Raw genomic sequence first — 27,540 nt, 5'->3', positions numbered from 1 at the left:
ACTCTGAACTACTGGATGTTGCCAAGCACCAAAGATGAGAGTCCCTGACTTAAGCAATGACCTAACACACCACCTGGAAAATCTCACTCTTTGGCCTTGAATTTCACTCTTTGGGGTTGTAAATCTCACTCTAAGGACAGACAGCTCTTGGCATCTCAGTGTCTGCCCATTGGTGCACTGTATGTGTCCTCTCCAAGTCCTACTTGTTTAATATTTATCTCCTTTTATTTCTATCCTCTGTCCTCCTTCTAGCTTTTATATCATTTCTTCTTCTTATGTTATCTGCACCTTCCTCTCTTGCTTTCTTTCCATGCCATTATGTGCTGGCCTTGACCCTCCATAAAATGTTCTTTCCTCTTTCCTTGAAAAATAAGCCCCCCTTTATGTCACCCCTTCAGGTCTCCTCCTCTGTCACACCAATCTAGGACTGAAGATTATCCACAGTGGCCAGAGAGGATCTGGCAGGTTAGCACAAGGGTCTCCCTGCAGGGAGGGAGGCTGGATTTACCTCCTCCAATGAGAATAGCATGCCTTGTCTGAGATTGAAACAAATCAGCAGAGCAAGATCTGGTTGTAGGGGTTGCGAAACTCATGGTCACAGGCCCCGAGGAGCCCGTTGGTTATGTAATCAGTAGTATGGCTCTCAAGGATTTTCCTACATATGTATTTCCTTCAGAATAACAGTGTTGAATGAGGCCTTTCAATGAGTTCACTCTGTCATGCTGTTTACACCAGCTTTGTATGTTCATCTGAGATGCACTTAAACCAAAATCCTGGATCTGAATGTGCCCTTATTATGGTTTCTATCCACTAGTACACCAACATCCTTTGGAGAAAGTTTAAATCCAGATCGGCGTGTGAGCCCATCACCAATAATCAATCAATCAATTGAACTGTGGATTTTATTTTATTTTATTTTTTAGTATTGCAACAAATTGCTTATCTTCCTCCCAGATAATCCCCCTTTCTGCAGCTTCATATTCTCTGAATCTTTTAAAAATATAATCCTTTTTTGGCATGGATACATAACTGTGAATATTCAAGCAAGTTCATCTAAATAAAATGTAGTATCATCCAGTCAATAACTAGGCCTCGATCCTTCTACTTGCTCTGCATACATGGACCCTCAATGGAAGGTTACAGAGTTTACATCTGCTTAAGTGCCTGACTGCAGGTAGCAGGGGCGGCTCTAGACATTTCGCCGCCCCAAGCATGGCGGCATGCCGATGGGGGCGCTGTGCCGGTCGCCGGTCCCGCGGCTCTGGTGGACCTCCTGCAGGCGTGCCTGCGGAGGGTCCGCTGGGCCCACAGCTCCACCGAAGCTGCGGGACCAGTGGACCCTCCGCAGGCATGCTTGCGGGAGGTCCACCGGAGCCGCGGGACCAGAGGACCCTCCACAGGCATGCCGCCGAAGGCAGCATGCCTGCCGCCCTCTCAGGGACCGGCAGAGCGCCCCCCGCGGCATGCCGCCCCAAGCACATGCTTGGCGTGCTGAGGCCTGGAGCCGTAACATGCAGCCCTGGAGACTATAGTTCCGTTTTACAGAAATTTCGCTTAATAACTTCTGTTTTTAGGGTTTTATAAATCAGTCCCAAAAATAAAATGGCTCCGGCTGAAAACTTGGTATGCTGTGCATAGGAATTATTTTATATTTATAGCTCATTATTATATTGTATAATGTATCTTATTTATTGCTGTTTCTAAATAATAAGTGCGAAAATGAGTGTTCAGAATGTTTTCTCTTGAAACGATATTTGCTTTTCACAGCTCAAACAAAAAAGCTCAGTGCATCCAAAAATTGCCTCACCCATTGAGTGTGTTCCCAGATCTCAGCCAACAGCACTACTATGGACTAGCTGTGAGTAGCCGGAAGAGCATTCTGGGTTTTGATATGCAAATGAACACACCAAGCATCCCACTTTGTTACAGAATTCCTATATCTAGTACTGCCAGTCACTTTTGAACTGGAAAAGCAGCACTTTTGAACTGGGAAAATCTTAACTTAGGCGTGGCTTGCAGTCGTGGATCCTTGGTTTGCCCATGTTTGATGTCCATCAGCATGCAGTAGTGCTTTGGTCTGGCAGAGGTGAAGCTGGTAATAGGGGACAACACAAACACCATAGAGACGTGGACGTTAGAAGTGGGGCTTTGGGCCTCCGTGTCTTTAATGTGTGATTGAGTCTGTAGAACTAATTGCCACTGGAATTTTTGAAGTAAGCGAAGATAGAAAGCCAGAGCTAATGGGCATTTCAAAATAGCACTCATTACTCCAGGTTCTTATGTGACAGGCTACCTGATCTTATTTCTTTTTTCCTCAACACACTGGGTTGAAATGAATGTATTACAAAGGCACTTGTGCATTACAGTGATGGCCTGATGGGGCTATGTAAGGAGGTACACAGAGGGACAAATTTAAGACTAAAAGAATACAATGCTGTTTTTGTATGCTTTCCTTTCCAGGACTATTTGCAATCAAAATGTCCTCACAAACAAAAACTTCTTATAAAGAAGAAATTGAGGTTCTGAACTTTAAAGTCTGTGCTACTGCACATGCTCAGTAGAATAAAGAATTTTGCATTATGGCATGTTTTATTACATTGCTCAATGTTGTCCCTGCATGTAAATTACATATTGGCATGCATTTCATCATTTGATGTAATTACAATAATTATGTTAATACTTTATAATCAACAATAACTACCCCTAATTTACAAAACAAAAACTACATGGAATGGAAATGGAAGGGAATGCACTGTTAAAGATTCTACCTTTCATACATAGGCAGAATGGAACGACCACCTCAAAACTATAATATATTGGTTTGTGTCTGATGTCCCCTTACACAGCACCCTGACACTTGTGAAGAGTGCTTTATAAAGCACTAGAATAATGATATACCACATTTCAAATAAGATTTGAATGTTTAATGCTTATCTGTGAACTGCTGCCTAGAAAAACTTGTGTAGTGTGCTTCACAAAATCTGTGTGACTGATAATTTAAAGGACACAGTAGACCAAGAAGCTCAATGATCTGGAAATATTTTAACCCCTTTCTTATCTATAGAAGTACATTATAATTCTGCCACTCCGCTTCTGTTTCATTCAAGAGAAATGCAGTGCCTCAAGAATGAAAGAGTGGTTTGTGTAGCACCCCATTGCTGCTAGACTCAGGTTTCTCCCCCTAACCATTTGCATTCATTTCTCCTCTTGTGTCGGTTGTTTTTTTATCAGGCCTGGTTCTTCTCTTGCCACTGTGTTCAAATTCTTGAATGTATTTCCCTGCTGCTGGCTTCTTTCTCAGCCACTTGCCAAATATCAACTGGGTATCTATCAGAAAGGGTTTACAATCTAAAATCACCGCAGGTAGGGACATTACAAACAAGACAAGAGGGTATCCAGAGTGTGGTCTGCTCATTAGAGTTTGAAAGTTTTACAAATGAGGTGGGATTTGAGTACTTCCTTGGAAGTGGAGACAAAGGGAACGCTGCTGCAGAAAGATAGGGCCTATCTCTATTAAGGAAACTTGCCCTGGCCCAAATAAATCCCTAATATAAACCATGTGACTTACTCTAATAAGGTACCACAGTAAGTTGCACTGGGACATATAGGCACCGACTCCATGGGTGCTCCAAGGCTGGGAAAACTGAGGGGTGTAACAAGCTCTGGGAGGGAGGAGGCGGGGCCAGGGCGGGGATTTGGGGAAGGGGTTGTAATAGGGGCAGGAAGGGGGCAGGTACTTTGGGGAAGGGGTTGTAATAGGGGCAGGAAGGGGGCAGGTACTTTGGGGAAGGGGTTGGAATTGGGGCAGGAGGAGGCAGGGCCAGGGGCAGAGGTGGGTCAAGCACCTCCTGCATGTGGTGTTCTGTCCCATCTAGTGCCACCAAGACCACTTAGAGCAGGGGTTCTTAAACTGAGAGTTGGGACCCCTCAGGGGGTCACAAGGTTATTACATGGAGGGGGGGGGTTGCGAGCTGCCAGCCTCACCCCCTCCACCCTGCTTTGCCTCCAGCATTTATAATGGTGTTAAATATATTAAGAAGTGTTTTTAATTTGTAAGGGGGCTTGCTATGTGAATGGGGTCACCAGTATAAAAGTTTGAGAACCACTGACTGAGAGAGAGAGATAAAATGAGTCTGCTCTACAGCCTTAGCTAAGAGCCAGTTGGCTTTTAGCTCATTCGGTAGAGGCTCATGCACTAAGCTCCTGAGATCCCTGGTTCAAGTCAATGAGAGGGGTCTGTCGGTGTTACACTTTATCAGTGTAGCTGCACATGGCCCAACTTCCCCAATGTAGACAGGCCCTTAGAGTGACAACAAACCTCTTGTCTTTCCAACAGAAATGTAAACGTTGCTGCTTCAACTTTGCTTTCCTGCTAAGCAACGTGGAATGTGTTAACCTCATACACACCCACCGTTGAAAGGGGGTGGCAGGATGGAGGGAGAAAACACATTGAATGTAACTTTTCCCTCTCAGGAGAGGAACAGAGAGGAAACCTCAGATGGTAGATGCTGGTCTCTGTGTTTGTACTTAACTCTGGAAGGTGTTCTAATACCACCAGTTTTTAAAGAGAGGAGGGGAGGGGCAGGGCAAGAGGTTGCAGACCCAACAGCAATGCTTTTGTTTAAATCAAATTGGGTAACTGAGGGGTGCATGCTAAGTGCTGTTTTACACCACTGCTGCTCCCAGATTATGAAAGAGACCCCCACTTTTTTCAGACCATGTCAAGCATTGAATACCAGTTGATGAGTGTGGCATAAGGATTTAAGTAGAGTAAAGGCTCTTATTAATGGGGTGGCGATGCCAGGTGTGGGGGAATGGGTAATATGAAAGCAAGGACAGAGATGGGAATGGACAGAACGGAAGACGGGGTGATGAGGCTTATGCTGGTGGGTGCCAGTGGAGATGAGGGAAGAGATGAGCAGGGGCAGCAGTAGGCAGAGGTCTGAAGGTGATGCTTTACACGCGTTGTATTTTGATACCTTTGCAGTGGCTGTTCTTTGTCCTGTGGTTTTTCAACAGGAGGGCGAATGTGATACTGAAGGAGGGTTACCTTGGCTGGCATGTGCCCTATTAGGGGAAGGGAACACATCTGTAGCACTGTGGGGGGCCAGGACGCCACACAATGAGGACTAGACCGGTGCATGTGCTGCAAGGCCTCGAACGGTGCTAGGAGTGTGCGAGGGAAGGAATCCGGTGCCGGGTTTTGCCAGCTCTTGCCTGCAGGCCCCCGTTCGGGAGGAGCCGAGTTTTGTGGGTGGCTCCGGGAGGCGAGGCAGCTCCCCGCCCCTCAGCTGGGAGTCTGGAGAGCTGGGGGAAGGAAACTTCAGAGCGGAGCCGAGCGGCTGAGCGAGGAGCAGCCCGCCGGGATGGGCACGGGGTAGCAGCTCTGCCGGCATCTGCGCTTCCTTTCCCAGCGGCAGGCTGCCCGTGCAATCCCCCCCTCTGGCCCCACCATGTAGGGAAGCCTCCTTGCACGCCGCGGATTCCTCCCCTCCAGCCCTCCCGTTGCATCGCGCCGTGTCAGAGCAGAGGGGCTGCTGCGAGGGACCATGCTGAGCGCTCCAGCGCCCGGGCTGCTGCCGCTGCTCCTGGGGCTGGGGCTGGCGCTGCTGTGCCGGGGGGGCGCCGGGCAGTACTCCAGCGACCTGTGCAACTGGAAGGGGAGGTAAGGACCGAACCACCCCCCCCCTGCCCCGCCAGCCGTTTGGGGAGAGGAGGAGGAGCCCGAGCGGGACATGTCCCGAGCCCCAGCGGGGCATGTCCCGAGCTCCGGGGGAAGGAGACAGCCAGCGCTGCCGTCTCCCCCCCGGATTTGGATTAAATTCTTAAAGCGCTTCGTTCAGTTTCTCCGTTTGTTCCGGGGCAGCTCAGTGTCCAGCCCAGCCATGCAATGTGCGGCTCGCCTTTAACATTCCGGCATCCGTGGGAGGGAGGGAGCGGGGGGCTCTTTGCGGGATGTCTGCCCCGCTTTTTAAAGCTGGCTGAACTCGTCACAATTTGGCAGCCCCCGACCGTAGCAGATTTTACCCCCCGGATAGCTCTGTTCCCTCTGTGGCAGGATTTCACCCTCTCTACTCTTTCCCCCCCCCCCCCCCGCGTGGCTGAAGGAGAGAAAAGGGACAACTTGATTTTGAACAGTGTCTTTCCTTTTAATGAGATCCCCCTCGGCTCCCCCTCCAAATAATTTTTCATTCCTACTGTGTCGATAGAACGCCTCTGCCTCTCTGCAGTTGTTTAAGAGCTACGAGGCCAAAGGTTACGTTTTCGGGCTTGATTCTCCCTTCCTTGCCTCAGTTTTGCCCCATGTCACTTTCTGATTTCAGTGGACCGATTCCTTATTTACACTATTTCTTTGGGGGGGAGGGGTCCTCCTTTCGGACCTTCACCCCCACCCCCCGTCTCTCTGCCATTCAATATCTGTGTTTTGTCAGCAGTCTGATATTGAAACTAAAAGGCACGAAGGTCTTGATCAGATATGGTGAGGTGGAGCTATAAAATGGATTTACATGTCCCCAGTCACTTTCTCGGTGCCTCTCTCCATAGTCTTGTGTGAAATTTTACGGAGTAGAGGCCCTGATCCTTCTTCCATTGACTTCAATGGGAGTTTTGTCCCTGATGGAGGAGGAAGGAGTTGTGCCAGATATCTGTGTGTATGTGGAATCTGGATTTGGTTGTAGCAAAAATCTTTCCCCTCTTTTGGTCTGTTTTTTTTGAGGCGGGATAGAGAGGAGGGGGTTGATTAACATTCCAGGAGTAACTATCAGCATTACCAAAGACGTGCCATGGGGAGATGAGGGGGAGGTAGCCTTAGCAGGCATGGGAAGGGTATTTCTACTGACCACAACACCTTCCACATCTGTGCAACCTAATACCGAAATAACCCGTTTTGTAACTCATGTCTGGTGACCTCCTACACTTGGCATTAACTTTGTTGTAATGCAATACACCTGCAAGTCCTTTTTGTGGTGAAAGTTGACTGTGTGTGTGTATACCATCTTTATCCTATTTATACCATACACACACACAGAGGTAATTAAGGAATTGTCTGGCTCAGATATTTTGTTTTAATTGTTGGTGGTTACCTTGTTTATTTTTCATGTTTATTTTAAAGCATCTGAATAGTTTGTAATAGGATAAAGATTTTAGGCCCAATTCTCCACTTACTTTGGTGGAAATCAGGGATATTTCTGCTAAAGTCAATAGAGTTACACTGGTGTAAGTGAGAGGAGAATCAGGCGCTTTGTGTGTTTCCATTAACACTTTACCTAGCTTCATTCAGTTTTCACCCTGTATGGAACTCACTGCGTCACCCACAGTGACCCACAGATATATAAAGGTATTGGGCCAGATTCTGCTCTTAATTACACTGGTGGAGTAACTTCAATGCAGTAGCTCTGGATTACACCAAAGTCATTTAAGGCAAATTCTAGGCAATTGTTCTTTGGCTGCCATAACTATTCTAATCACCCTAGTTGTGAAACCTCTTGAACGCTCAAAATGTTTGGCTCCTAAACTTTAATCCTCTATAATAACTTTAATGTGTCTTCATGGTTTTGCAACCTCTTCTACTGTTTATAATCTAAAAAAATCTCTCATTTATATTCACAATCAAAATTGTTGCTAAATTAAGTACACATGTAGCATATATTTGGTTTTCGGTTTGGCTAAACCTGTTTTTAATGGGGTACCAATGTAATACAGTTAATGTAATAACTGTATGTGTTTGTTTAATCTGAATTGATTAAAATAAGAGTTTAGTTTAACTTGAAATGGAAGGATCTTTTGGAATGGAGATTGTTCAAAGCAGAGAAATGTGGATTTATTATGCTATATACTCTTGGTCCAGATTATTCTGTACAATCTGAAAGATGCATACAATTGGCAACTATTTATGAACTTCTAGTGACTCGTGGCAATTGGTAAAATGTTGAACTATAAATCCAGTTGGGGGTGTGTGTGTTTGCAATGTACAACTGATATGGGACAAAGCCTACAGTTCCCTGTCAACAGGGCTGCCCAGAGGGTGGGGGGGGGGAGGCGGCAAGTGGGGCAATTTGCCCCAGGCCCTGCAGGGGCCCCCATGAGAATACAGCATTCTATAGTATTGCAACTTTTTTTATGGAAGGGGCTCCCGAAATTGCTTTGCCCCAGGCCCCCTGAATCTTCTGGGCAGCCCTGCTTGTCAATTTCAGTAGCAAATTCCTAACAATCTGCTTTTCATACATAGCTCTGTGGGTCTATAGTTTGGGGGCAGAGCCTGTCATCTCTACTGCACCATCCTGAGCATTTCAACTTTGCATAAATGAGGCCTAGAACATGGATGGCAATGTCATCTGTGTACACACAAAAATCCAGTTTAGTTCTTTTAGGGCTCTTGCCCTCCTCCTGTCTGAGCTGGTGACCCTCCCACTGACAAGGCAGGGTTGGACATGACTCTGTCCTGAGCCACTCAGTTTTTTGACTGCCAGCCAAAGGGGATAGTTGAGAGAAATGTGAGTCATTCTTTGCTACAGAGAGTTTGGAGCTGAATTGGTGACCTGGGCTTGGAATTTCCCATTGTCACCGGTCAGCCCCATTTTTGCTTATTAAGGAAATGACACATCCTTGGTGATCCTTCCAGTTGCACAAGAGCAGAAGGGCTGACTTCTTAAAAATAGGTGGAACTGCCCATATTGAGCAGCTTATGTGTCACTACTATATCCAGAATGCAAATTAATTTGGAGCTCAGGGTGAGACAAAGGCAATTGCATATTGATTCAAGCTGACCTCTTAGACCTTCTGAAAAGAGGTAGTGACCCTGGGACTGATACCCTTCAATTATCATCTAATTGTCACTTTATGGGTACTGTTTGTGTGTCATCCACTCTATCCATAAAAATGATTTTGCTTCTTAAGAATAAATAGATACTGAAACTAACTTTTTTTTTTAGACAGAGCAATCAAATCCCATGCTTAAAGGCACAAGCTATTTGCTCCCTGGGGTCAGGAAGGAATTCCTTGTTTAAAGTATAGCATTTTGCAATCAATTAGTTGTCTTTATAGCTGTCTGTCTACATTAGCAATTTATAAGGTGCCTATCATCTTTGTGTCTAAGTGCCATTGGAGGTTCAGTCTTCTTCTTACAGACTAGTTATAGGATATTGCCAGATGCAGGTAAGCAGACCTGATGTGTCAAGGCATTTTTGCAGTTGGTGAGATTACACACTTAATGTTTTGGACACCCATTTTCCATTAATGAAAATTGCCTGGTCCATATAACTTAAGCATCTTTGAACATCTCAGCCATGATTTCTTTCAGTATCTCAGATTTGCCAGGGAAAGTTTGCCATAATGTATGATCTGATTACTTACACCAGGGGTCGGCAACCTCTGGCATGCAGCTCGCCCGGGTAAGCACCCTGGCGGGCTGGGCCAGTTTGTTTACCTGCCGCGTCAGCAGGTTCGGCGGACTGCAGCTCCACTCGCCGCGGTTCACCATCCCAGGCCATTGGGGATGGCGGGAAGCAGCGCGGGTGAGGGATGTGCTGGCCACGGCTTCCCATCACCCTCAATGGCCTGGGACGGCGAACCGTGGCCAGTGGGAGCCACGATCGGCCGAATCTGCCAACGTGGCAGGTAAACAAACTGTCCCGGCCCACCAGGGTGCTTACCCTGGTGAGCCGTGTGCCAGAGGTTGCCGACCTCTGACTTACACTGCATGTGTCTTTAGCAAGGTCTTAAAAGGCCTAATGGAGAACCCCAAGCCCCTGAGGAAATTAGAAACTACACCATGGTGTGGTCCAATCAGAATTCATAATTATTTTGTTTATTCTAAAGATATCCCATTTTCTTTGAGTGAAAAGTGCTGCTTTGATTCCACTGAAACCTAACCAGTGTAGCCTTTAACTCTGACTGTGGGCTTTTCTACATGAACATTTAGTTTTTGACAAGCGGGGATGTAAATCTACCCCACACTAACCTGCTGTGCTTTAAGTGTCTGCATGAAGCCTGCAGCTGCGCACTAACAGTTCCCTAGCGTGCTTTGATCTACTCCCATTTCAAAGCGGGGTATTTCAAAGTGCACTAGGGAACAATTAGTGTGCTGCAGCATGCTTCGCAGATACAATGTATGGCAGGGTTGTGTGAGGTCCATTTTTATATCTTGGCTTGCCACTAAATAAGTGTTTGTTTAGACAAACCCTAGGAGTAAAGACACCTCCGTCCAGTCCAATTCTTCCATGGACTGGCTGTGTGACCTTGGACAAGTAACATTGCCTCTCTGGGCATCTGTTTACCCATCTGTAAAATGGGGATAATGTTGCTTTCTCCCATTTTTAAAAGTGCTGTGAGAGCTACAGGGGCTCCTATAGAGCTAAGTGCTCCTATTACAGCCAGCTTTCCCACAGCTATGGTGGACACATTCTCTTCTTATAAACATCGCCTGTTGCATTCTCATATATAATTGGTTTCACAAATGGCAGTAATGGATCTTTCAAGACATGCAGTTATATGGCCCTTTGAGACTTCAGGAAGGCTAAACATCAGGCAGACAAGTGCAGTGGCTCAACATATGTCTCTTGGGATCTGTAGGAGGAAGTATTGTTTATTAGGACCTACACCTAGAACAAACAGTACAACTGGGGGGGAGGATGCCTTATTCATCAACACAACCATAAAACAACTGACCTCTTGCTATGTCATATATTTAAAAAATAAAAACCTCAAGTTAACTTAAAAATAGCTTTTATGGCCTCTGCATTATGTTCCTGTAGGACAGTTTATTACTGGGTACTGAGAAGTAAAAATGAAATTGAACAAACTTTCAATATGGTGATAGATGGCAGTATTATAAAAGTTCCATTTCATTTGGACTAGGTCTTTAATATTCTGCAGGTTTACCTCAGGTTTTGAAATCTGCTCAGTTTCTGAGTCCTCCATTATAATAGAGCTTGACGTATACAGCAGGTACCCATACATAAGAACGGCCATACTGGGTCAGACCAATGGTCCATCTAGCCCAGCATCCTGTCTTCCAACAGTGGCCAATGAGAGGTGCTTTAGGGCAGACAGCCCCACTCCCTGTACTCACTGTATCTGTCTAACAGCATCACTTTGTTGCCTGTGGGATATAATTGGCTACCTGTAAGAATTTTGGAATCCATTTTCTTTCATTTGAACATTAGCATGAATGTGTGTGTATATATATATATATATATAATTTTTGCCATGCAAAAATTCACAGTCTCAATATTGGGATCACCTACAGCAGCTGCAGCAGTTTTATTGTGTTTGAGCTCCCTTTTCTGCCCCCTCACCTTTCCCCATATGTTTTAACGGTATCCTTCTAGGGTGAAATTCACCCCGGTGCAGAGAACCAGCACAAGTCCTATGCTTCACCTAAGTCTTAGTTTCTGGGTTTATTTGATATCTCTGTGATGCATAAGCCTTCTGCCCAAAAGACCAACTTCTTCATTTCTGGTTTTGGCTGAGTGTCATCACACAAAACCAGTATTGAAAAATTGATTTTTGTGGACAAGATGTAAATAGGCAGTCAATATGAGATATCCCATTGAAACTTCTGTTTCTTGAATATGTCAAGTACTACCAAGTATCAGAGGGGTAGCCGTGTTAGTCTGGTTCTGTAAAAGCAGCAAAGAATCCTGTGGCACCTTATAGACTAACAGACGTTTTGCAGCATGAGCTTTCATGGGTGAATACCCACTTCGTCGGATGCAAGAAGTCCGAAGAAGTGGGTATTCACCCACGAAAGCTCATGCTGCAAAACGTCTGTTAGTCTATAAGGTGCCACAGGATTCTTTGCTGCTCAAGTACTACCGTGTGTCTGAGGGCAAGAGAATAAAGGTCAGGAACTGGTCACTCTCCCCCATCCTTAGTGCTCTTGATGTGGCTTTCAAGATTATTCAAAAGCACATGTTTGCAGACAGTATTATTAAAACTGAGTTTTTCTGAGCTTCCTTGTGTAACCTCTATCAAGTGGGTTACATTGACACTAACAATAATGAGTCACATCAACAGTAAATGCAAACCATATGTTGGTTTGTTTTTTTCCTTTTTTATACATGGCTTCTCGTAACTTGTCTAAATGCTGACTGAGTTTAAATCCAGCATAGTTTGTTCTGTACCTAAATATACTGAAGAAGTGGGGAAGAGGGAGATGTGTGTTGGAGATATGTGTTGAGAGACCAGAATTTCATGTTTATAATTTATGCCATGTTAAAATGAATTCTGTGTCTGACTCTGCCAGTGACCTTGGACAAGTCTCTGTGCCTCAGTTTACACATCTATAAAATGGAGATGTTGTGAGGCTTAATTACTTAATATTTGTAAAATACTCTTGAGATTCTCTCATGGAATGTGCTGCAGAAATTGACTTTTTTAAGGCGTCCAAGGAGGAAACTCTACAGGAAAGCTGAAGCTCTTAAACTTTTTTTTTCAATACTAGATCTCTACTATGTTTCATGATCTTGCATATTCAGGATCGTTCACTGTATTTTTCTGCCTATGCAGTACTGCCTTAGAATAAACATTATTAAACACAGATGGTGGTTTTTGTTCTTAAATCTCACTGCCAAACTTTTAATTATTTCTATTAGAGGAGAGCCTTGGGGCCCCAGCTAAGATCATGGGCCCACTGTGCTTATAGGCTGCTTAGCACAGAGGGAGAGGCAGTTTATGAGCATGGGAGGGGAAACCCAGGCACAGAGTTGAAGTGACTTGCCCATATCTGTATGGCAAGTTAGTGGCAGAGCTGGGACTAGAACCCACATTTTCTGATTACCCGTCCAGTGCTTTTCCCACTAGACCACACACTTCCTTAGCAACCATTTTGAATGCTGAAAAATTTGGAAATGTACTGCATATTGTGGGCTATATCTTACAAACCCTTTAGTTACTCACATGTGTACGGGTTTTCAGGATTGTGCACTATATCCAGTAAGACCAGGTGACTGTACATCAGTAACATAGGGTAGATACCTTTTACGGCTGTCCTTAGTTTAGGCCCCATTCAGGCAGTTGAGGCTCCTCAGATCAGACAGTAGGCTTTGCCTGCTCCCAAGCAAGTGAGATACTAGTCTGTTATTTACCTTTCACTGGAAATTAACTCTAGGTTCTCCTTTTTGTGTCACCTTTTGTCTCTTTCCAATGTCACTAGATTCTGCTGCAGTTCTTGTTGTGGGGTGTTTTGCATAGGCAATGGAAAAAGTTAAGGTTTAATTCTGAATTCATTTTGAATTGTGATTTAACTTCCTATGGATTTGTCTGGAGCTGTTTTAAAGCCCATCCCAAAATATCAACACATTTCACGATCTTGATCGCAAGATGATCTCTGTCAACCATGACAATGGATAGTGCTATAAAGAGTTTTGCTGATTTATCTGTTTACCTGAGATTATGACCAATGTTTAAATAGTTCTGCTACTCATCTAATTTCCCTATTCTCTCTATCCCTAGTGGCTTAACTCATGAGTCTCACAAGAAGGATGTTGAACAGGTCTACCTCCGCTGTTCTGAAGGATCAATAAAATGGATGTATCCCACAGGAGCACTCATAGTCAATCTGCGACCCAATACATTATCTGCCTCTTACAAACACTTGACTGTTTGCATAAAGCCTTTCAAGGACTCCGCAGGAGCAAATATTTATTTGGAAAAAACTGGAGAACTGAAACTGTTGGTCCGAGATGGAGATCGCAGCCCCAATAAAGTGTATTGCTTTGGTTATGATCAAGGGGGCTTGTTTATTGAGGCTACCCCTCAGCAGGACATTAGCCGGAAAATTACAGGATTCCAATATGAATTGATAAACAAGGGGACGGCATCTGATTTGCACACAGTTTCTGGTGAGTTTTGAGCAGTTGGCTGCATTTTCATATACTGTGTTAGTTATATAACAGATGGTAAAGTTAATAAGTGGGAACACATCAAGGTCTGAATTTCATCCACTTTTAGGGCATGCTAATAAATTCTTCTTTATGTAGGAGAATAGTTTTGTGTGAAAGCTAGTAACATGGATTGAATTCCAAAGAACTGACCCAGAACAGCACAGAGTGACTGATTCTCCCCTCACATATCGTCTACACTATGGGCACTGCAGTGGGACAGCTGTGGTGTTGCCACTGTAGCTGTAGTGTAGATGCTTCCTACTGTGACAGAATTGTTTTTTCCATCCCTGTAGTTAATCCGTCTATCTGACTGGCAGTGGCAGCTGGGTCGATGGAAGAATTCTGACTTAGCTGCCTCTAAACTGGGGAGGGGGGTTAGGTCAATTTAACATAATGTTTGGGGTGTGTGAATTTTTCACACCCTGAGTGACATAACAAGGTTAATCTAAATTTTAAATGTAGCCCAGGTCATAGTGGTAAACAAAGTCAATGAAGTTACACCCATTTAAAGCCAGCCTGAGTCAGAATCAGGCTCCAGGATTCTTGCTTAACACTATTTCCCAGCTTTTATTGTTTTATTGTACTGACTCCAGTGCTGCATGTTTTGAATAGTAAACATTTTAACAAGGAGAAATGCCTTGTTTTTGTTTTGTTTTGTTTTCTTTCTGCAGCTACTCCTACTCTGCTGACCTAATTACGCTTTACAGAGACAGAAAGTGGGTGAGGTAATATCTTTTATTGGATCAACTTCTGTTGGTGAAAGAGACAAGTTTTCAAGCTTACACAGAACACTTGAAGCTTATCTCATTCACCAACAGAAGTTGGTCTACTAAATAAAAGATATTACCTCACCCATCTTGTCTCTCTAATATCCTAGGATCAACTGGGCTACAACAACAGTACAAACAACTAATTACTCTTTTTTTTTTTAAACAAGGGGAGTGGTACTCCTTCCTCAGTTGGAGCTGTACGTATTGTCTTTGTATTTACAGGGAGTTAATCACGCTGAGATGGTGGGGCACTTTAACACCTTTATAATGCTGTTACAGCATAGGACTAGGAGTCAGTCCTGTATTTCTTGGCCACCGAGACCACTCATTGCAGCTCCCTGTCCTTCTAAAACCCATGAGATGAGATTTGCAGTGTACCCTGGAGGACCGCGGATATAGGTTATTTTGTACCAAATGAGGAAGTAAGTTCCAAAGTTAAGACCTCCATGGGGAATACCTGCCGGTAGCCCCCTCTCTTTTAAACTGATCTCTGCTATGGCAGTATCATAGGAAAAGAGTAGTGTCTCTGAAGTAGTCAGGTCTCAAGTCACTTAGGGCTTTACAAGTTAAAACTCTCATCTTAAACTTACTCAACCCTGAGAGCAATAGGCAGTCAGTACAGATTCTGAGGCACTGGTGTCATGTGCCCCCAGTGAAGGACACCACTTAACAAGTGGTGGCATAGCTAATGATCTTACATTTTCTTATTCTCCATATTTCTTAGATTGCATTTATAATTTATTTCTGCAGTGATTTTATGCCAAATAGGAAAAAACCCTCTAAGAAAAGACTCCTGCTTTTCTTTTGTGTGTAAATTCTTACTATGCTGTCAAGTAATTCTAGTATTTGTATGTCAGTTCACATATTGAATCTCTGAATACAGCTGTTAGTTTATGACTCTATTCATGATGTAGTGAATTGTTAGCTTAATAGTATAGTAAGCTTATAAGTCATGCAACACCCATAATAACTGATAGGTGGCGCATTTGCCATTAAAACCAAAAAAGTTAACGCAATTTTATTAATGATGCTTTTATTTCATTATGTTACTTGTGCAATTTTATAGCTGGATGTCTAGGATTCATTGTGTCTACAGAGAATTATCTAGTGAGTCTTGATTGCTAAAAGTGATACAAATGTAGTCACTTAAATATACACAGAGGAGCTGTTTCCATTAAGATCTCTTCTGCAAAGACTGATATACTGAAAACAGCATATGTTAACTGCATAGTAAAATCCCCCTGTGGAAAACATTAACTCTAAATACTCTTTAAATCTGGTGTTTAAAAACCACTGAATCTGAGAATGTTTCTGTCTTTATTGGGGGTGTGGGAAATATAATCAAAGTTGTAACAAACCACTCCATACATTTTATGCCTTTTTTTAAGCTAATTTTTCATGTACGCAAAGTTAGAACATGAAAAATAATTGCCCTGATCCTGCCATTTACAATTCACTATCAGACTGCTGAATCTGTGTGAAGTCGGGCTTCCTGTATGAGTAGCAGTTCACCCACATATTGTAAACTGCAGAATCAGGACCAAATATACTAAATGCATAAACTTCTACATTTTTGGAGAATTAGCTATGTTAGTGCTATTAGTTCTTAATAAAAATATTTTGTTTGTTAAAATCTTGGAGATATTTAGGAATTCGGAGTTGATCTCATCTTGAGCTTTCCAGAAGCCAAACCGGTGACTGTATGTGATCATATTCTTTTCCTTTTATAAGGATATTAACAGTCACTTTTTCTAAGACTACTGCATCTTTAATTGTGATAGCCACTGGTTGAATTCCAGTGCTGTTTTCCAGAACAATCTGATACGTATGTGTTTTAGGCCATGTCTACACTTACAAGCTTACAGTGGCACAGCTGTACGATGGCTTGTGTAGGTGTGTTATGCCGATGGGAGAGAGCTCTTCCATTGACATAATAAAACCAGCTCAGCAAGTGGCAATAGCTTCTCCTGACGACATAGCACTGTGCACACGAGCGCTTATGGTGGTAAAACTAATGTCGCTCAGGGAGGGGGGATGTTTTTCACACCCCGAGTGACAAAAGTTTTGCCGACAGAAGTGCTAGTGTAGACATGGCCTATGTGCGTGCATGCATTAGATGGGCCAATAAGTGTCTGCGTGATTTGGAAGAACTTTTTTCCCTTGGTGCTAATCCCATGACAAAATCTTCAGATCAAACTCAAGTGATCGTCAAGTTATATTTTAAATTATTGTTGTCTGATTTTGGAACCCCTAACCCCTGGAGGCATTCTGCTCATATGTGTTCACCCTCTGTGGCTCCTGCCAACAGTCAAATAAACCTGATTTAAATTTTGTGAATACCTATATGTCTGGTGGAGTTGCCAAATAAGTAGCTGCCTACACCTGTAATGGATCAATATGTCTTGAATATCTTGACAGATCCTGGACTAGCCATTCTTCTGTAGCTGATTCTGTTTTTCTATAAAACCATTGATTGAATGCTTGCTAACTGGATTGCAAACTTATCTCCAGTCAAACAGAAACCTAATAAGCAATCAGTTGATTTCTCAACTACCGTTTCTTCAGCTGAGAAAAAAGGCCCAACCAGAGCATTTACCTTACATAAATTGAGAGCCTGATCTGAGGGACTGTTTCTAGCTGAAGGGACTGTTTGTTACTTTGGCACATGCTTGGATTCTGATTGCGCGACTGTTGCAAATGGAAAAGTGAATCTGATCTTCTGCTAGTTGCAGTCTGGCAGAGTTCAACGTAGTTGGAAAGTATCTACTTGAAGAAATGCCTGTGACTAGAGGAGCTATTTCAGATCAAGACTGAGATGCACTGGCAAAACAGTACTGGGAAGCTTTCCCGTTTCCTGGACCCAGCCAGTGCACTTTCAGGCGCTTTAAACTAAGCGGTGTATTTTAAAAGATTAAGAACGATAACAAAATAAAACAAAAAAAGACTTAAATGACAAATACCCAGGTGCAGTTATCCTGCACTTTCCATTCCTCAAGCCAGAATATTTAATGAAATCAGGTGGTCTAAAATTTCTGTACACTGTTTCCTACATAGTGTTGTGGTTTTCTGGTGATATTATTGTACTCTGCCGTTGAATTTATTCTCTCTTCCGAACCTGGCATCCCAGCACTGATTAAAGAGCACAAGTCATCTGTTTAATACTTTAGTGACCTATTGTGCCCCCAGAAGCCTCACATTGCAGGGTGCATCAATAAATCAGCAGTACTTGGCAGGGTGCCAGTGATTTAATTAGAAGATCCAGAGTTTTATTAGTTTACCGTCATTCTTTCTCATTTAATTGGAATGTAGCAAATAATGCAGTGAAAAATGTAGATTCTGAACAGGCTTCTTAATATGCTTAAAGCAGTCAAAAAACATTGTGCTTTAAGATTTCCTAAATCTGAGTTCAACCCTTTCCTTGTCTGTAAATCTGCGATAGCTTCATTCATATTTTCTAAGGCTGCTCTGGAGAGCTGTAGAGTCTCCATGTTGTACAGAGACATGTTGTAATCCAGATTACATTAATTCAATACTGGATGATTTATAGCATGGCCTTTATTGTTTTAGTGATTTTTATCATGTGACCACTTGTAAAAATACCGTAGAGCTTTTAACTAATGGAAAAAAGTGGCACATAAGAGGCTAAATGCATCCATGGTGTAAATCCATCTGACTTGAATGCATTTATGCCGGGGATGAATTTGAGCCCACATTTCTAGTGAGGAAAACAGGTTTTCCAAGATTGGCCACCCCAAGTTTCTAATTTAGAATTGACTAAAAGTGTGGACTACCTTATTAAACAATGCATCCCACAATTGTCTGTAATATGTGGATGCAGTCTACATAAACTACAGGTCCCACGGTGCTATGCTCCAGTTTGCGTTGAGAGGCCATAGTTTAGATCAGGCCAGACGGATCATTACACACTGGGACCTGTAAGCTCTGCAGGTTTTACTATTAAAGAGGAGGCTAGCTACAACAAGTGGCTCCATCTGATGCAAATTAGCTATGCCCAAGAAAGGTTACGTTGGCCCTTATGTAGTTTGTTAAAGTTTGGCGACTTTGTTTCATACATTCTCCTCTAGATACATCAAGTAGTAGCTGAGCGTATTGCTGTTTCTCCTAGTCTAAAGGGGCAAATGTATTATGCATTTTTGCTCACTAGCAGTTGGCAGTGAAGCAGCATTGCTGCCTTGAGCCCCTAGATACGCAATTTTCATCCATTTTACATTGGGATGATTGAGTCTGATCCAAAGCTCAGTTAAGTCAATGGGAGTCCTTCCATTAACTTTAATGGACTTTGGATGAGGTCCTATGTTCTTAGAAGGTTGTTTGCTCAACTGCAGAATTGATGCACTGTGACGTTCTGGCCAATGGCCTTTGAGAAGCAGGAGAAATCTCATTTGCTTGGGTTGTTAGATGAGATTCTTTTAATATTTACACTTACCCCGATAGCCACAGGCGCCGACTTGCTCCGCCCCAGAGCCCCGCTCCCACTCCTCCCCTTACCCCAAAGTCCCACCCCTGCTCCATCCCCTCCCTGCAGTGCCTCCCACCCACTGCCGAAAAGCGGATCAGTTGGGCTCACTGAGCAGCTAATTGCGGGTGGCTGGTGGGTGTTGAACATCCATTTTTTTTCCCCGTGGGTGCTCCAGCATCGATAGCCCAACAATAGATGCCTTGACTACGTTAGAAAGGATTTTCCAGTGTAGCTATACTGACAAAGCTTCCTAATGGAGATGCAGCCTATGCCAGCAAAAAGATTTTTGTGACTGTTAAAACTACTTCATTAAGGCTTTTGCTGGCGCAGCAGTGTCAGTTAGGCCATAGGACTTTTTTCCCCCCTCCACGCTCCTAACTGACATTGCTATTGCTGGTCAATGTTTTTAAGTGTAGTAAAACTAAATTTTCTACCATAACAACATAATACATTCAGTTTGCAAAAGCACGGAGGTCTATTTAGGACATTTTACTCCTCAGGACTCTGATTTTTAGTAAATAATCCAAAGTAAGAAATTACAGTGATAAAATATATAGAACTTATCTTGGATATTTTGGGGGGCGGGGGGAATTGAGGTATTTTCAGCCGAAAAAAAGTTGCTATTACAGCTGTCGAGTAAGGACCAGGTTTGGATTCACATACGCATGTTGAGAAGCACCTCACTTATATTGGTATCTAGCCCAATGTCAGTTGTATAGTCAAACTTGAATAAGGAAGTGTTTACCACTTCACATAACGCAAGCACCAAGGGAGGTTACCCAATAAAATTAGTGGGAAGCAGGTTTAAAACAAACAAAAGGAAGTACTGCTTCACACAACACACAGTCAACCTGTGACACTCGTTGCCATAGGATGTTGTGTTGGCCAGAAGTATAACTTAGTTGAAAAAAGAATTAGTTAAGTTCATGGAGGATAGCTCCATCAATGGCTATTAGCCAAAATAGACAGGGACGCAGCCCCATGCTCTGGGTTTCCTACATCTCTGGCTGCCAGATGCCGGGACTGGAAAACGGGATGGGTCACTTGATAATTGCCCTGTTCTGTTCATTCTTTCTGAAGCATCTGGCATTGGCCACTGTTGGAAGACAGGATGCTTGACTAGATGGATGATTGGTTTGAGCCAGTATGATCACTGCTTGTTTGTATGTTATGTTCCTGTAACTTGATTGCTGGAGTTCACTGAAAATATTCATGTGACTAAGAGTTCTGTGCTAGCAAAGTCAAACTTTAACAGAAACGTTCTTTATCTTGATGACATCTGTCCATTATAATGCAGGTTCTGCTACCCATTTTATGAGTTCCCTTTATTAATGCCCGGTAGCTAGCTGAGAATGTTTATAGATAACTGAGGTGCAACATTCAAATGTTTTTTAAAAATATTGGATAAATCCAGTTTTCTAATTGAAAACAATATCCAGCTACTTCCTGTAAACTGTTAATTCACTGGCTTGAGCTGGTAGAAAGTGTTGGTACAGTGCAAATATTTAGAAGCTTTCTTAACTCCGAGTCAGCTATTTCCTGTGCCTCCCTTGAGCACTATAAGGGGGACAAGAAGACACTAGAAGTGGGTCACCCTTCCACCCCAGCATTATGAAAATGCTAATAGCCTTCAGTTACTGCAGTGCCCTAGGGCACATCGTCACTGGCTGCGGCAGCGCTTTAATGTGGCTTGTGTAGTTGCGGCACAGTGCTGGGAGAGAGCGCTCCCAGCACTCTAAAATACCCACCTCCATGAGGGGTGTAGCTCCCAGTGCGAGGGGCGAAGCTCCCAGCACTGGTGCACTGTTTATACTGGCAGGTTATAGCGCTGAAACTTGCAGCGCCCAGGGGGGCGTTTTTTCACACCCCTGAGTGAGAAAGTTGCAGCGCTGTAAAGTGCCAGTGTAGACAAGCCCCGACTCTGGTCTATATTTGGGAGCAATCGTGCCTTCTGCCTCTTGGACTAGTGGTGTTGCTGATTCTCATTGCCTAAAAGGGCAGGTGCATTTTGCATTGTTCACTGCCTAGCAGTTGGCGGTGAAGCAACATTGCTCTGTTGGGCTTTAATCCTACAAACACTTCAAATCATTCAAATTTCAAAGCATTCACTATTGTAAATCAATCATTTATTTTCTTTTTATTATTATTTCTTCCTTCCTAGAATCATCTGTTTGTCAGATCTGTTAATTTTTACTAAATAACCCTCAGAATAGAAGCATTAAAAAAATTCTCTGTCTCTGGGATTAAGGCCATGTCTACGCTAGCAAGTTTACAGCTGCACTGATGCAGCGGCACCCTAAGATCGCTCGTGTAGCTAGCTATGTTGGCAGGAGAGCATCTTCCACCGACATAGTGCTGTGCACACTACCACTTAGGCCAGTGAAACTTATGTCGTTCAGGGGTGGTTTTTTGGTCCCTCCCCCTACATCTCTGAGCAACATAAGTGGTAGTGTAGACATAGCCTCAGTTTTGCCAAGAAGAAAGAACCACTTGCTGTGGTCCATTTGTGTCCACACAAAGCTGTGGAATATGTTTCATAGCACTTCATTAGCCACTAGTCATTTGTTTGATTGCATAATGGGCTTCAAACAAATAAAGCTGCATTTCAAGCCAAACCAAGGCTACACCCAGAAACAATTGCTTGTGAGTGAGCTGCCTCCAGCTGTGAGGCTTTTGAGGCAGATTTTCTGATAAGAGTAATAGGTTAATAGTAAAACAAAATTGTGCTTTCTTCCCTTTTCTCATCCCCTTCGCAGACATACTCTTAAATAAAACTAGTTTTTATTACCTGTGCCCAAAAGATGAGATCCACCAGCCAGATGCAAATTAATGGCTAAAGAATGAAGCAAAATCCAATACCACATACTTTAAAAAAAAAAAAGTCAAACACAAATTGGAAGGTGGAGGATTTAGTGTGAGCTGCAGTGAAGCTGTTGTTACTGGCAAGCATCTAGTTTGGCTTGATTGGTCATTTGTAAAGTACATGCTCATCTAAGCAGGGAAGCTACAATAGGATTAGATTTGAGAATCCAGAAACTTGTTTGAACCATTTATGTGACTCTCTGGAAATCTGGGACAAATTTGCAGTAGTTGGCAGAGATGGTGAGATTGAATGCACAAGAACCCCTTGCTGAGAACTGATCTCCCCCAAAGTATTAAATGCACAAGAACCCCTTGCTGAGAACTGATCTCCCCCAAAGTAGTGGTAACATATACAGTCTTAAACTATTTAAACTGGGCGGTGCGGAGGAAGGCTCGCAGGGCCTGAGTGAAAGGTAGAAAATGGAAAGTTGTTTGCATCAACACCTTTAAAACTTTGGAGGGGAGACCCTGGGTTTCAAAAAGGATGGTTGTGTGACATTTTTTATTAACAAAGTCCCATAGAATGCTTCACCCCATTACCTGCTTTCATGTTTCCTGAGTAATATATAGGGAATTTGGTACTGGATCCCCTTTCTTCTTTACTCCCTGTACTCCAGTGTAGTATACAGCTGTGGCTGCCCTTTGATGTTGCCAGTGCAATACAGTCTGCTTCTTCAGTGAGCGGAGGAGGTGACAATAGAGTTGTAATGATAAATACACAGCTGCAGGGGGAGAGGGTAGAAGAAAATAGCTTATTTTTGCTAAACTCACCATGAATGCACTTAACTTATTTCTCAACTCAGTGGGCAATCAAAACCAATAAGCAATCAGGTATATTATGCAGGCAGCTGGGGTTCTGTTTGCTCTGACCTTTATATATAGCAGAAGATAGCCCCACAAACAGATTTGGGATCCAGCAGAGTTGCTTGGCAGTCTCTAATAATGCTCCTTGCTTGCTCTGCAAAACTGTTTAGTTTGCTAATTCCTGAGGCTGTAGTAAAAGAAAGGAGGGGGGGGGGATTGCATTTCCCCCCCTCTCTGGAAGGAACTCTGATTACTAAAATGTGGGCCAGGTTTTCACATGTGGGGATCTGGTTTTAATCAATTGCAGTGTAGAAAACCTCTTGAGCTTTAATCTGCTACATTATTTACAGTAAACACAAAATATACAATATAATACAGTACAAATACGTGGAATTTGTTTAGGGCCTGACTTTCACTGCCTTAAACCTTCCAGTCACTTGTGCAGTTAATGATAGCAGTTTATACCCATTTTGCCCAGGTGTAAATGCCTATAAGAGGTGCAAGGTAGCATGGAGAGTCTAGCCCATCTGGCACAGAAGCACGATCTTACTACACAGAAGAATCCTGTGTTGTTTTCTAGTATATAAATCTGTCAAGCCCTGCAATCAGAAATGAGCATGTAACTTTGAAGGGGAAAATAAATGTGTCCATCAAGACCAATGATCTTTCAGGAAATGTCTTAAAAATTAGTTGTTGGCTTTTGTTTTTGTTTGTTTTAATTCCATACACAGACCTCAGAGTTCTCCCTCACACAGAGGAATTCCACTGCTAGAAACAGGACTTAAAAAGGGCTCTTATGTCTTTTTTTTTTTTAAGGCTCACTTAATCTTTGATCTTTCACTGCCTCACTTTCAGGTTTAACTTTAACCAGCTTCTTGTCAATTAATTTCATTCCACTCAGATCCATGCTGCATATGGGGGGCAGGAGGGTGGTTGAAAAATTCCTGGCAGGCATCCAAATTGTGTTAATAGGTACCAGCTCTCTTATTTTTTTATTATATTGATACCAGAGAGCAATGGGGAAATTCTGAAACTAGAGCTGAGCATCTGATTTACCATATAGTTTCATTAACCCAGGAGCATGAAATGGGCGACCTATTGGGGAACATCTACCCTACAGAGCCTATACTAGCATAGCTATGATGGCATAGGTCCTAGTGTAGATGCAGCCTATATTGACAAATGGAGTTTTTCAGTTGATGTAGGAACACCCCTCTCCTGAAATAGCATTAGCTGTGTCGACAAAAGTCCCCTTCCATAGACATACCTGCATTTACACTGAGGGTATTGTTGTCATAGGTGTTTCAGTCGGAGCTGTGTTTTTTTCACAGCCCTGACCAGTGTAGCTATGCCAATATACCTTGGAAGTGTAGACCAACCCTTAGTCATATCCTGTCAACTTTAGATTAACATCCTATATGAGGATTTCTTTCTTTCTAACTGAAACAGCTTTTAAAAAAAATATTTTATGCATAATTTCATGTTTCCCTCAGCCTGTAGCTAGCACATCATTCAGGGAAACTGAATCGTATTGCTACTCCCAAGATGTTCCAACACCTACTCATTAGGGGAGGGAAGTGGCTGAGTCATCAATTTCTGCTGAATTTCATCTTGTTTTAAAATAAGTTTTCCAGTCCTTCTGATGATAAAGATAACTTTGTGAGCTGTCTTCCTGAGTCTGAAGACACACTGCTCCAATGCCGCTGATGCTGCTTATGGCTATTTTATGCAGCAAGGAAGAGCAAAGTTAATACTCTGGTCAGTTTCACTATTACTGTTCAGAAATCTGTAGAACAGACAAGATTTGTGTCCATATCACACTGCTGCTGCTCAGGGAAGGTAAGAGTAGTGGTGGAGCTTGTTTATAGGAAAGCAAGAAGGAAAACTGGATGCTATGCTATGGGTGGAATGTTCCTTTTCCCTTCCAGCAGCTAAAAGATGGAGGAGCTTCAAATGTCTCAGAGTCTTACTAGCCAGAGGCTGATATAAAAGATGGAATTGCTCATTTGGGTCCAGGGGTAATACTCTGTAGAAGTCCCAGCAGGGCCGCCCAGAGGATTCCGGGGGCCCGGGGTCTTCGGCGGCGGGGGGCCCTTCCGTTCCGGGACCCGCCGCCGAAGTGCCCCGAAGACCCGCGGCGGGAGCCCCCCGCCACCGAATTACTGCCGAAGCGGGACCCGCCGCCGAAGCGCAGCCCGGTCTTCGGCGGTAATTCGGTGGCGGGGGGGGTCCCCGCCGCGGGCCTTCGGGGCACTTCGGCGGCGGGTCCGGAACAGAAGGGGCCCCCCGCCGCCGAAGACCGGGCTGCGCTTCGGCGGCGGCGGGTCCCGCTTCCCCGCCCCGGCCCCGGCCCTGGCCTCTTACCCGAGCGCGTCTCCGGCGGGGCCTGAGCTCCGTCCCGCTCAGAGCCGCGTGGTGAGGGGGCGGGGCTGTGAGCTCCACGCCGAGCAGAGGCAGCTGCCCCGCCCCCTCCCCACGCCGCTCTGAGCGGGGCGGGGCTCAGGCCCCGTTGGAGCTCCCAGCCCCGCCCCCTCACCACGCCGCTCTGAGCGGGGCGGGGCTCAGGCCCCGTTGGAGCTCCCAGCCCCGCCCCCTCACCACGCCGCTCTGAGCGGGGCGGGGCTCAGGCCCCGTTGGAGCTCCCAGCCCCGCCCCCTCACCACGCGGCTCTGAGTGGGGCTCAGGGGCCCCGGCAGAGACTCGGCGCTTGATGCGCTGAGGCTCCAGGAGAGGGGCGGAGGCGGGAGCCTCCGCTCTTCTCTTGGGGGCCCCTGCGGAGCCCGGGGCCCGGGGCAAATTGCCCTCTTTGCCCCCCCCTCTGGGCGGCCCTGGTCCCAGCACCCTTCTGTTTTCCAGTATCGGGGGTAGCCATGTTAGTCTGTATCCACAAAAACTACAAGGAGTCTGGTGGCACCTTAAAGACTATCAGATTTTGCCCAAATAAATCTGTTAGCCTTTAAGGTGCCACCGGACTCTTTGTTCCTTCTGTTTTCCAGCAGCTGGAAGATTAGCTGGGCTACTCGGCAGCGCACTGCGTGTGGATCTCACTGCTGGTGGGAGCACCCCCTCTTCAATTTTTATAGACCTCAGGCAAGTACTGCCTTTTGACTGGTAAAAGCTACAAGCTCTGTCCATTCAATTGGTAGAGGCCTGGGCTGCTCTAGGTCACCTGTGTGGAGATGATGCTTTTGCAAGAGGGCAGCTGCTATGCACAGGGGAGCAGAGAGGCTTGAACTGTGGGATAAATAAACACATGGGGTTTTTGGGGGGGGGGGAGTTATGGCTTCATATCAGTGTTTTGTGTACATACAGACGCAACAATTCATACCAGCTTGGATCACTTGTTAATGGAGTTGTGGGGAAGAGAAGCAGAGAAATAGCTGTTAAAGATTTGCCTCTACAGCAAAATGAAACAAAATAGTATTGGCTTTGTGGAAAAAAGCTTCTGGTAAGTCCTGCCCTCTGGGGTAGGAAAAATGCAAGGGCTTTAGCTAAAAATTCAGTCTGCACAAGTGATTTTAAGCACAGAAAAATATTCATTATGTGCAGCCAACTCTGCTCCAAAGGGCTCATTGCAGGCAGGTTTAATAGGAGTTACAGGAATGGTGGTGGTGCAGGCGTGCTGATCTGAATGAGCGCCCCTGTTGTAGTTCAGCCTGGCTGAGGCAGGAAAGCCCTGCCCCTGCTTGGCTGAGTCAGGCCTGCCTGGGTCTGAGGCTGGCGCACAGCACAGCCCCTGCTCTTTGAAGGTTCCCCGGGGAATAGGTGGGCAGAGAGGAATAGGGAATGATTCGAGTTTAATCTCTGCCCTCCTTCCCTGGTGTGTGTACAACCTCTTGGTGTGGGTGTGTACAACCCCTTGCTCAGGGCTGAGCCTGAAGGTGCAATTTAGCCCTATACAAAGCTGCTTGAATAAAAGAGCTGTTCTGCGTTTTCTAAATAAATGCATGTGTGTGCATCTAGCTGGCCTTTGATCTGTTTTAATGGAGTGAGTGCTGTGGCTATGAACAGCAGAATGAGGTTAGCTTGCCAATTTTAAAAATAAATACTACTGGAAATTCATCATGTCTTCTGTCAAGTGAAGTTTCATTTTGAAAATGATGTTTAAAAACCAGGCTCCTCTAACGCTAAATCCCTTTATCAGGAATTGCTGATGTCAACCTGCTTCTTCAGTACTTAGAACTTTAATGCTCTCTTGGAAGAAGTTTCTATTAAAAGTTAAATTCTGATTTAGGAGCTCGCATGGATTTTATATTTCTCAGAGTGCAGAGGTCATTGTGTCTCCAACAATAAGGTTTAGATTGTTCTCCCCCAACCCTTTCTCTCTTTACTGGGAAGGAAGTGGAATGAACTCAGGCCTCTGGGCACAATCCATGACACAGCATCTTAAAGTCTGAATTTCATTAAACGTATTTGCAGGTTAAATTACTCTTGGAAAATTAAATACCATAGTTCCAGTTCCTGCCTAAGGCTTGTAGATTTGTGTGTTGAACTGAACATTGAAAGCGAGCTAAGCCAGGGAATCAGAGCTGATTTTTTTTTAACCTTGTCTTGCTGTACTTTTGTTGTTATAGAAGATAAGTGCCCTCATTTTCATTCTGTTAATGCAAGGCTAGATATTGTCTTAATTTGCTTTTTTGGCAGTGATCCCTTTGTGTAGACACTGTTCTGCTTTAGTGCAGGGGTGGGCAAACTACGGCCCGGGGGCCACATCCGGCCCCTCCGACGTTTTAATCTGGCC

The 27,540-nt window shown here is 44.2% G+C and overlaps 1 protein-coding gene across 1 annotated transcript in view; it reads left to right on the top strand.

Moving 5' to 3' along the window:
- The first annotated feature begins 5,291 nt into the window (after window positions 1-5,291).
- The window catches only part of METRNL (meteorin like, glial cell differentiation regulator), a 31,668-nt gene continuing 9,419 nt past the window's right edge, over window positions 5,292-27,540 (top strand). Inside the window, exons 1-2 of the mRNA XM_044984027.1 lie at window positions 5,292-5,665; window positions 13,453-13,841. Coding sequence (XP_044839962.1) covers window positions 5,550-5,665; window positions 13,453-13,841 — 505 coding nt within the window. The 5' untranslated portion in view covers window positions 5,292-5,549. The remainder of the gene's footprint in view (window positions 5,666-13,452; window positions 13,842-27,540) is intronic.

The sequence above is a fragment of the Mauremys mutica genome, chromosome 12, assembly GCF_020497125.1.
Source record: "Mauremys mutica isolate MM-2020 ecotype Southern chromosome 12, ASM2049712v1, whole genome shotgun sequence".
In the NCBI taxonomy this organism is placed as follows: Eukaryota; Metazoa; Chordata; order Testudines; family Geoemydidae; genus Mauremys; species Mauremys mutica.
Note: the sequence above shows the minus strand (reverse complement) of the source record. Positions and strands in the feature narration are given on the sequence as shown.